General features: G+C 52.7%; 2 protein-coding genes across 2 annotated transcripts in view; one reads left to right on the top strand and one right to left on the bottom strand.

The window, feature by feature from the left end:
• CUL9 (cullin 9) overlaps window positions 1-7,504 on the top strand; it is a 42,725-nt gene extending 35,221 nt beyond the window's left edge. The window contains exons 31-41 of the mRNA XM_008566795.1: window positions 3,563-3,703; window positions 3,852-4,016; window positions 4,262-4,425; window positions 4,758-4,851; window positions 5,388-5,462; window positions 5,557-5,667; window positions 5,831-5,948; window positions 6,355-6,488; window positions 7,128-7,201; window positions 7,284-7,397; window positions 7,429-7,504. Of these exons, the coding sequence (XP_008565017.1) occupies window positions 3,563-3,703; window positions 3,852-4,016; window positions 4,262-4,425; window positions 4,758-4,851; window positions 5,388-5,462; window positions 5,557-5,667; window positions 5,831-5,948; window positions 6,355-6,488; window positions 7,128-7,201; window positions 7,284-7,397; window positions 7,429-7,504 (1,266 nt within the window). The remainder of the gene's footprint in view (window positions 1-3,562; window positions 3,704-3,851; window positions 4,017-4,261; window positions 4,426-4,757; window positions 4,852-5,387; window positions 5,463-5,556; window positions 5,668-5,830; window positions 5,949-6,354; window positions 6,489-7,127; window positions 7,202-7,283; window positions 7,398-7,428) is intronic.
• Window positions 7,505-8,067: 563 nt separating this feature from the next.
• DNPH1 (2'-deoxynucleoside 5'-phosphate N-hydrolase 1) overlaps window positions 8,068-10,291 on the bottom strand; it is a 5,389-nt gene continuing 3,165 nt past the window's right edge. Inside the window, exons 2-5 of the mRNA XM_008566824.1 lie at window positions 10,097-10,268; window positions 8,777-8,845; window positions 8,483-8,593; window positions 8,068-8,306 (exon numbers count right to left, since the gene is read on the bottom strand). Of these exons, the coding sequence (XP_008565046.1) occupies window positions 8,167-8,306; window positions 8,483-8,593; window positions 8,777-8,845; window positions 10,097-10,268 (492 nt within the window). The 3' untranslated portion in view covers window positions 8,068-8,166. The remainder of the gene's footprint in view (window positions 8,307-8,482; window positions 8,594-8,776; window positions 8,846-10,096; window positions 10,269-10,291) is intronic.

The raw sequence follows: 10,291 nt of genomic DNA, 5'->3' as shown, positions 1-10,291 counted from the left end.
AGTGAGCCACTGGGCCGGCCCTAGGCATCCGGAATTTTAAAAGCTCTTCAGGTGATTCAATTATCAGCCAAGTTTGAGAACTGATACAAGTATACATATATATGTATATACATATAAAATATACATCAAAGCACTCATAAATAAGTGTTATTAAATTGGCGACGACTATGACTTATATTTCCTTATCACCTTTCAAGTCCCCTCATCTCAGAATACCGTCTTTTCTTTTATCATATACTCTCATTTAATACAAAAATAAAAAAGAAATGGTATAGGCCAGAAAATAGCCCCAAAGTAGAAACGAATTATAGGATGGATGCAGCGAAGGTTGTGGATGGGGAGTGAATTGTCTTCAAAGGCAGGGAGAGAGGGGCATTGAAGTATAGAACAGGAGGGGGAGTCTGATATTCCCTGCCTTGTAGCTCTTTAGAACTGGTGCCACACCCAAACACATCAGTTAACAGGAGGATGCTCCTTGTTGCCACGAATTCTAGTTGCTTCTCCTTTCCTAGCAGTGTCTTCCATTGGTGGGTGGTCTGGGCTGTGTGCATTTGCACGTGTGTGGGGTGTGTGTGTGTACTCTCCCTTTTCCTTTTGCTCTGCTTCTAGTTACTCTTCTCACATAGTTGCTTAAGCTCCCTTTTCCCAGGTTCTTAATTATTTCCTCTATACTTTCATTTTTCATTCAACTAATATTTGTCATGGACCTATTATGTGCATAGCACTGGGTGCTGTATGAGGGATTGAAAAAAAATCCAATCAAGAAATCATCCAATGCTTGCTTCGGCAGCACATATACTAAAGTTGGAACAATATACAGATTAGCATGGCCCCTCCGTAAGGATGACACGCAAATTCGTGAAGTATTCCATATTTTTACACGAAGTTTACTTTGGTGCAGTTTACACTTTGATGCAAACACTTTTCTCCTGTAGGTACTATCTTCTGTTTGAAACAAATGAAAGTCTTAGTAGTTTTGACCTGACACCAAGGTCAAGTGTTGGGATCCTCCTACCAGCCAGCTGCCCCCCCAAAAAGAAAATGATCTGAGAGCTAATCCTAACAGCAGCAAATTATGGGGGCTCACTCTAAGCCAAGCATTGTGCTCTTTACATGCCTTATTTTTCTTAATTCTCATAACAGTTCTATAAGGTAGGTATTTTTATTATCCCCATTTGACAGATGACAGATGGAAACACTCGGAGGTGAAGTAATTTGGTCAAGGTCAGGATTTGAATTTTGGTAGTCTCATCCCAGGGTCCTCCTTCCACACTTTTATGATGAGTACAGGGAAGAAAATACAACTGTCATAGCAAGTGACTGAGGATAGGAGTTGGGGTAAGGGCTTGTACTTTAGTCTGGGAAAGTCAGGGGAGGCCTGTCTGAGGTGACTGTCTGTTGGGGGGTTGCAGGCAGGGAACTGCAAGCACAGAGCTGAGTTTGGTGGCTAACACACAGTGCACAGTAGGAGAGGAGATTTGGGAAGTGGATAGGCTGGATTGGGATTGGCAGGCAGTGGATTTTATTTTATGGGAAGCCATGGTGGGTTTTAAGCAGAGGAGTGATATGATCTGATTTACGTTTTTTAAAAGATTATTTTGGCCATTGTGTGGAGAAAAGACTTGGATGGAATAAGAGTGGAAGCAGGGACACCCATTCAGAGACCACTGCACAAAGAGGCAAGACATGATGCTAGTTTGGACTAGGGGCAGTGGGGACAAGAAAAGTGGATGGATTGGGATACATTTGGAGGCCGAGCTGATAGGACTTGGTGGATTCGATGTGGGGGCTTCAGAGAGGAGAATCAAGAACAATTCCTGTAAGTTTTTGACCTGAGCATCTGGGTGGATGAAATGCATCATCTTTTGCTGAGTTGGGGGAAATGTTGAGGTTGGGAGGTGGAGAGCAGATTTTTTGAGGGGAATTTCAGTCTGTTGTGGAGTTTGAGCTGCTTGTTAGACACCTGTTGGGACTGGCAGGTGAACAGTGTATGTTTGATTTTGGAATGAAGTGGAGAGTCCTGGCTGGTGTCACCCTGGGAGAAGCAGGCCCAGGGCACCCCTCCCTGTTTAGATGGAGAGACAGGTGCCAGAAATTGTGACTGAGAAAAACAGGCTAAGACAAGAAGGAGCCTGTGAATAAGTCACAGCTGAGTGGCACAAATGACACTGCAAGAGAAGTCAGAGGAGGGCAGTCCTGGGGTCTGGAGCAGTTGGAGGCCCCTGGTGTGAACCTGGATGGCAGGCAGGATTGGCAGAAGGGGACGACTGTCCTGCATTCCACTTGGGCTGGACAGTGGCAACAGCGTAAGCCAAGAACAAGAGGGGCTCCTTAAGGGGAGTGGGGGCACCAGACTGAGATGCTGGAATTTCGTCCTACAGGGCTGTGAGGGACTGAGGTACCTGTGTCTGCAAGTATGGGGTCTGAATTTTGAGAAATCCCCCATTTTATCTCAAAATGCAAAGTTTGCATTCAAATTCCCAATTTGTCTGGGTTTGTTTCAGTATGTAAAGGGTTTGGTTTGGTCCTTTCTTTTGAGTAAAAATGGTCTGGTTAGGTGCTTTATATTTGTCCTGCAGCTTTGATGCCACTGGTACATGTGTCTTCTGGGGGCTCAGCCCCATCATTTTGGAAAGCTCGGCCATTGGCTGTGTGAGGGGCAGGGCCATTGATGGAGCATTTGGGGAGGCTGAGACTTCTGCTCTTGCATGTACCCAATGGATAGTGTAAGAGACATGGTGGAGGAATAACATTTATCAGGACAGGCTCTTGCAGTGGTTTGGGGGTGAGGAGACAATGACCTGATTTAGGATGGGGCAGAGGTGGGAGAGGGGAGGAATTTGAGAAACATGAAGGTTCTGATAGTCATCACTGCGGGGGACGGTGGTGTGTTGGTCAGGACTTGTGGGACACAGTGGGCAATGCTGTGGTGAAGAGGCTGAGCCTGTTGGAGGCATGAGTCTGAGAGATGGGAGCATCAGAACAGATGTTGGAAGTGAGCCACTAGAGCCAGGAGAGGCCATAGCTGCACTTGCAGTGTCGGGAGGCCAGCCACCAGTGTGGAAAAAGTGATGCATTTCCCCAGGCCTCCTTTTTCCTCTGAACTTTCTGCTCGTTCCCTGTCTTTCTTAGAACTTAAGTCCTCCTTTTTCTTTTTTTCCCCCCTGTGGCAGTGACAGGGATCGAACCCTGGACCTTGGTGTTATCAACACCACGCTCTAACCAACCGAGCTAACTGGCCAGCCCCCTCCTCCTCCTTTTTCTTGGTTCTCTTTATCCATTCTCTACCTATCCGCCCCAACAGTGATTATGATTAGGTTAAAACTGTAGCCCACACATCCTCAAAGCCAGCTGTAATTTGGACCAATCCCAGGGAAACCCTTGGAAGCCGAAAAGATTAGGGTGGGTTTTGAGGTTGACCAAGAAGCAGGCTTGTCTCTGGCCTTCCCCACCACTGGGGAGGGAATGAGCGGGGACAGGGGATGCTGGTTAGTTCCCAGGACACCTTCCTCGGTGCCACCTCCACACTGTCTCTGAGCAGCCCTCCTTTTGTCTCTCCTAGTCTTGCTGGAACGAGTACCTGACAACACGGATCGAACAGAACCTCGTGCTGAACTGCACCTGCCCCATTGCTGACTGCCCTGCCCAGCCCACCGGAGCCTTCATTCGTGCCATTGTCTCCTCACCAGAAGTCATCTCCAAGGTATCCCTCCTGCCTGAGAGAGGCCCCAGTGCAGAGCCAAAGGGGCCCCCCCCCCAGGGAATGGGCTGACCGGCGGGGAGCTGGGGGCCTGGAGGTGTGGCAGCCTGGAGAGCCATGCCCTCACCTTGTGGTGCCCCTGACCCCACAGTATGAGAAGGCACTCCTGCGTGGCTACGTGGAGAGCTGCTCCAACCTGACCTGGTGCACCAACCCCCAGGGCTGCGACCGCATCCTGTGCCGCCAAGGCCTGGGCTGCGGGACCACCTGCTCCAAGTGTGGCTGGGCCTCCTGCTTCAACTGTAGCTTCCCTGAGGTGGGAGCCCCATCCCGGCCCTGACCCTAAGCAAGGATTTACACTCCCTGCTCAGCACCCTTTCCCTGCCATATACACCCAGACTGTGACTTGTCCTTCCTCATCCTCTGCCACCCAGGTGAGCTCTGTTCCTCCTCCCAGTCCCCCAAATGTGACCTGTCCCTCCTCCCTCTTTCCCACACACACCAGCAGTGCCACCCCGAGTCAAGGCTCAGCTGTGTCCTCACCACCCCTTCTTTCTCTAGGCACACTACCCTGCCAGCTGCGGTCACATGTCTCAGTGGGTCGATGATGGTGGCTACTATGACGGCATGAGTGTGGAGGCCCAGAGCAAGCACCTGGCCAAGCTCATCTCCAAACGCTGCCCCAGCTGTCAGGCCCCCATAGAAAAGAATGAGGGGTGCCTGCAGTAAGAAAGGGTGCCGTGGGCAAGGGAGAGGTGGGGGCCTGGCAGGAAGCTAGGGCAGTGGGTCTTACGGTGAAGCTCAGCCAACCAGGGCAGGTGCTCAGCAGCCCCAACTTGGCCCCTCTAGGGTGGCTTTCTGGGTCTTCACAGTCCTCCCTTGCTTTTAAGTCTACACTGTATGGGGGATTCAAAAGCAAGGTGCAATCAGTAGGGCTTGGTAAGATTAAGCAGACACTATGGCAGGCGGGAGGCAGAGGCAGCTGTCATGGGTGGTATGTCCAGGCCCTCAGCACTCCCAGAGGCAGGGCCCTCTGACCAGCTAGCTTCCTCCATAGCATGACCTGTGCCAAGTGCAATCATGGATTCTGCTGGCGCTGCCTCAAGCCCTGGAAGCCAAATCACAAAGACTATTACAACTGCTCTGTCATGGTAAGAGGCTGGGCACAGGGGGGAGGGCAGAGACCCAAGAGCAGTCAGGATGGGCTGCTGCCGCTGGGCCTGAGCAGAAAGGACTTGGTCCAGAGCAGCGTAATAGCTGTTGGGATAAAGATTCAGTTGGGGGGACAGAAGCCACCTGGGCCTGCAGGTGCTGGGAATTCTGTACTGGGAGGCCTGTGCACAGGGGTCCTCAGCTCCAGAATGGCACTTCTTACAGCAAGGTGGCTATGGAGGGCTGGGCATCCTCAGGAGGCCCCAAGGCTCAGCAGAGAAGAGCAAGGACTAGAGTCAGAGCCTGGTTCTGATGGCTTAATGTGTGGCATTGGGCAAGTCAGTGTACTTCTCCAAACCTCAACAGCCTCATATGTAAAAGGAGATAATATGACCTTCCCCACACAGTTCCGAAGATTAAATGAACAATGTGGGTAAAGCTTAAGGAGGCCTCCACAAATGGTGGATATTCTAATTATTAACTCCATCCTATCCAAACAAAGCACCCAGTGACCCTCTCAATGTATCCTTACCAGGTAAGCAAGGCAGCTCGCCAGGAGAAGCGGTTTCAGGACTACAATGAGCGGTGCACTTTCCATCACCAGGCCCGGGTGAGCAGGGAGAGGCTGGAGCAGATACCTGGGGAGGGCCTGCAGGTGGGGAGGGGCTGCATGTGCTGCTGCTGATATATCTTCCTCTGCGCAGGAGTTTGCTGTGAACTTGCGGAACCGGGTTTCTGCCATCCATGAGGTGCCCCCGCCCAAATCCTTCACATTCCTCAATGATGCCTGCCAGGGACTGGAGCAGGCGCGGAAGGTTGTAGTGGGTGGGGGGAGAGGGTGGGGAGGGGTGTGCAAGGGGGTCTGATGGGCTTGGCTGCTTTCCTCTCACTCACCTGGATGGAGGGAATGAGGAAAGGGCAGGTGGACAGTGGAGAAGCCTGGCCTTGGGCAGGGAGAGCTGATGGGTGCTCCTCTAGGTGCTGGCCTATGCCTGCGTGTACAGCTTCTACAGCCAGGACACGGAGCACATGGACGTGGTGGAGCAGCAAACCGAGAACCTGGAGCTGCACACCAATGCCTTGCAGATCCTGCTTGGTGAGCCGGGCCCCACCCCTGCCTGCTTAGCCTCTTCTCTGCCCACCTCTTCCCTCCGTGCATTGAGCATCTCCATCTCCCTTTTACACTCCCCTCGCTCCTCAGACAAAGAGGTATAACAGCGCCCCCACCTTCCCTCTGTCCTCTTCCTCTTCATGCTTTATAGCCTTCTCACCATCTGGCTTTTAAAGTTCAGTTTTAAAGTCCATGCTGTGCCCTAGGGCACAGACATTCACCTGCCGTTTTCTTTGATTGTGGTCTGTACAGTCACTAGCGTGTGAGCGTCAAGAGAATGAGTGTTTAGAGCCATGCCCGGCACTTGGTAGAAGTTCCATAGCTGTTTGTTGAAGGAAGGAATGGATGGAATGAGAGTAGGGAGGGAGCCCCTTGCCTGCCACCTCTGCAGAGGAGACCCTGCTGCGGTGCAGAGACCTGGCCTCCTCCCTGCGCCTCCTGCGGGCCGACTGCCTCAGCACGGGCATGGAGCTGCTCCGACGGATTCAGGAGAGGCTGCTGGCCATCCTGCAGCACTCTGCCCAGGTACCTCCCCGCCCCCAGCCTGGCCTCTTCTGTCCTCACTTGGCAGGGCCTTGGGTCCTTCTATGCCCAGCACAGACCCTGCCCTGGGCACAGCATCCCAGCTCCTGGGCCAGCCTGGACCCTGTCACCTCCCAGGGTTTCCTACAAAATAAAGGGGTTGGTTATCTCACATCAAGGATGTTTGGCCAGCTGCCCATAAGAGTCACTTGGAGAACTTTCAGACTGTATTTCCCAGATATGGATTCAAAATCCCAAGAGTGGGGGCCAGGGGATTGGGATCACTGGAGTAAGGGATTTCCAGGGTTCTTTCCAGCTCTAGTTAACTGATATTGAATCTAAACTATGAGTCCTGCCCTCAAGTTGATTACTGATAGGTAAGCAATGTGGGTAGAAGAGACATCAACCCACACTACTGTAAGCTACTTAAGCACAGGGTGGTGTGTGCCTCACCATTGTATCCTGTAACCCTGCAGACCATCTGTGAGTTAATTTACATGATGTTGGTGGTTTGTGAAGTGCTGGGGTGAGAGCAGGCGGGAGCACTCCAAGCAGGAGCCTGGGTCTCAAAATATTGGTTGAAGGAATGCTGGGCCGATGCCCTCTTCTCCTACTCCCCAAATCCTACTGTCTCTTTGCCAGGATTTCCGGGTTGGTCTCCAGAGTCCATCAATAGAGGCCCGAGAGGCAAAAGAATCCAATGTGCCTGGCAGTCAGTGAGTAGGGTGGGCAGAGCCACAGAGGGGGCAGTGGGAGACACCAGGCTTCCTCTGGGGCTGAGTGTGGGGCTCTCCCTAGGCCCCAGGGCTCTTCAGGGCCAGAGGAAGAAGACGAGGAGGATGAGGATGACGTGCCAGAGTGGCAGCAGGACGAATTTGATGAGGAGCTGGACAATGACAGCTTCTCCTATGAGGAGGAGTCTGAGAACCTGGACCAAGAGACTTGAGGAGTCTGAGAACCTGGACCAAGAGACTTTCTTCTTTGGTGATGAGGAGGATGACGATGTGGCCTATGATTGAGGGTGCAGAAGGCAGGATGAGGGGCCCAGGGGCTGGGGAGTTCACCCCTTCCCGCTGTCATGCTGGAGGGATTCCCAGTGTCTATAGCACCTTCTGTATACTGAATAAACTTTTTTTTCCTCCCCCTACATAATTCACTTGAAGCAGGCTGGAAAGCTTTACCAAGGGCCATCTAGCTTCCACTCCCCCAGTCCCACACATATCCCACTGCCCCCTCATTCTTTACTGTATTCTTTAGCTCTCCAGACTCTTCTGTCCTCAGGGAAGGCCCAAAGCAGACCCAATTGACCTACGCTCATAAAGGGAAGTGAAAGTCTGCGTGGCACAGGGCCAGGTGCAGACCCAGCCCAGCTTCAGAGGAGGCGGAAGAGGAATGGCAGCCCCCACGACCTGCCTTCCGCCAAACTCTAAATGTTCCTGGGGGTGCTGGAGGACATTAGGAGGTGTCCTCCTCTTGAGGGCCTTCAGATTTTTAAAGGGTCTCTCTACTCTTAAAGTGAAGTGAGGTGGGAAAGGGATGCTACTGAGGACCTGCCCCCCGCCGCCACACACAGACATAAAAATTAGAATTTTCAACATACCTTTTAATTTGCTACTGGGACTAAGAGACAGGAATGGTATTGCAGCAGTGTCTGGGATCAGAACTTATAAGTGGGATTAAGTCAAGTGGTTGGGTCTGCCACCTGCTGGGGAGGCTGAACCTCAAAGTATTGATCTAGCAGGGCCTCCACCTCTCCTTCTTCATAGTCCCACACCTGGAATCTCGAGCCATCTGCCAGTCCCCGGATCATGGCTGAAAGCACTGGCAAGGGCAGGGAAAGGTGAAGCTGCCTCCCTTTTACACTCTCCCTACTCCATGCCCCTCCCTGTCCCCTGTTGGGGGTAGGCTCTGTGCTCAGAGTCCACCAACAAGCTGAGGACTGGGTCCACAGAAAGCCAGGGAGGGAGAGGTGGTCATTTAGGGCTTGGGGTGCTTACCTCGACCAGACTGTGGGCGGAACAGGCACAGGATTCTCTTATTGAGGGCCACGGCCCGGCCTAGCTCATAGCCTACACCCAAGGATGGCTGTGTCACTTCTGCCACAACCACTGGGAAGAAAGATGACACCAAGGCTCAATATCTGGGGCACTTGGGCTTATAAGGAAGAAATGACAGAGTGTGGCTGTGGTGAGGAGGGAAATCTAGGGAGTCTCTTGTAGGTGTGTAGCCCAGGGATGTCCAGGAGATCTAACATCCAGAGGAGTTTGCAGGTAGGAGGGAGGACCACTCACCATCTGCCTGCTGCAGCCAGGCCAGGTCCCGCTCATGGATAAGCCTATCACCCCCAGCAGCCTCTTCACCTGTGGTTGAGGGAAAGCTGGTCAAGGACACACCCTGCCCTGGTTCTCAGTACTCACTAACTCTCCTATACCCTTGCCACTCTCCATATCCACCCTGCTCAGGGAGGGGGAAGATTTGTACTAGCTGACCTCCCGTGGCTTGCCAACACTAACATTCCATCACAAGGAGTGAGGGAATGGAACAACCACAAGAAAAATTCAACCCAGTGTTACGTGGGATGTATGTTTAGGGCCAGATTAGAATACGGGAAAGACTAACACTGGATCAGAGTGATTAGGGAAAGGTGCATGGGCACTTGGTCAAAGGTAAGAGAAGCCAGGTGGGGTCAGAGGTTAAGGACTGTACGTTCCAGCTTTATTAAATGGTATCCTCTAGGACAGTGATGTTAACAGCCACCCATATCAGAGCAGAACCACTGCAGAGCTTGTTAAAAATACAGATTCCAAGGCTTTATCCCGACTACTATCAGAATCTGCCTTTTAAGCAAGCTCCCTCAGATGGCACTTTAGCACACTAAAATTCAAGAACTACCAGGCAGAGGGGGATATACCATGAAGCTAATGAATCTTACGATGCAGGGTCCCTCACCTGTACAGTCCCTTTCCAACCCCGTAGCAATGTTTTGTGATTTTTTGTCTTTTTAAGTCAGTCTCCCAGAATTGCCTTAGGTCCCACAAATCTGCTCTTGGGTAAGGCAAGGGGAACCACTTAAGGTTTTCTAAGCAGAAGTACGAGTTCTAGGCACAGTATTCAAACTATTAGGGTTGAGACATTGCAGACCAGCGCATCAAAGCTGTGCTTTATAAAGGCCCAGCAGCCAGGAGCAGGACACATTAGTAACAGCCTGAACAGAGAACGTGAGACAGGGTGGTCGCGAGAACGGGTCTGTCTGGTCTGTGGTCTAAGAGAGAGCCGATAATACCCTGACAGAAAAAGGGCAGGCAGGAGGATTAGCTTCGTTGTTGGTGGGGAGTAGATGCTAGCGGGTGAGTTGGGAACTGAGCGGGGCTCCTGCCTACAAACGCCCTGGATGGGGCGGCCTGAGGAGAGTTCTCCAGGAGGGAACCGAGGGGCAAGACAACTGACTGCCGAGACCCGCCTCACGTCCGCAAGCGTATTGGGACACGCGCTCTGAGCCCCAGTCCGCTTCCTTCTCGGGCGGGGGCGCTGGAGGGAGCTCCCTAGCTGGAGGGCGGCCACCCATCCCTTCGGCCGCTCCTCTCCCCGCAGCCCACGCCCCGCGGCCTCACCGCGCGCGTCCAGCTCGGCAGCCGCCACGTGCTCGGTGAGCACCGTTCCGAAGCGCCGCAGCCGCGCCACGATCCGTCCGTACAGCACCAAGTCCTCGCGTCCGCCGCGGATGCTCCCGCAGAAGTACAGGGCCCGCTGGCCCGCCTCGCCCGGCCGCACGGGCTCCCCGTGCTCCCGCGCCCCATTCGCCGCCA

The sequence above is a fragment of the Galeopterus variegatus genome, unplaced genomic scaffold, assembly GCF_000696425.1.
Source record: "Galeopterus variegatus unplaced genomic scaffold, G_variegatus-3.0.2 Scaffold269, whole genome shotgun sequence".
In the NCBI taxonomy this organism is placed as follows: domain Eukaryota; kingdom Metazoa; phylum Chordata; class Mammalia; order Dermoptera; family Cynocephalidae; genus Galeopterus; species Galeopterus variegatus.
This window is presented reverse-complemented; position numbering and strand designations above follow the sequence as displayed.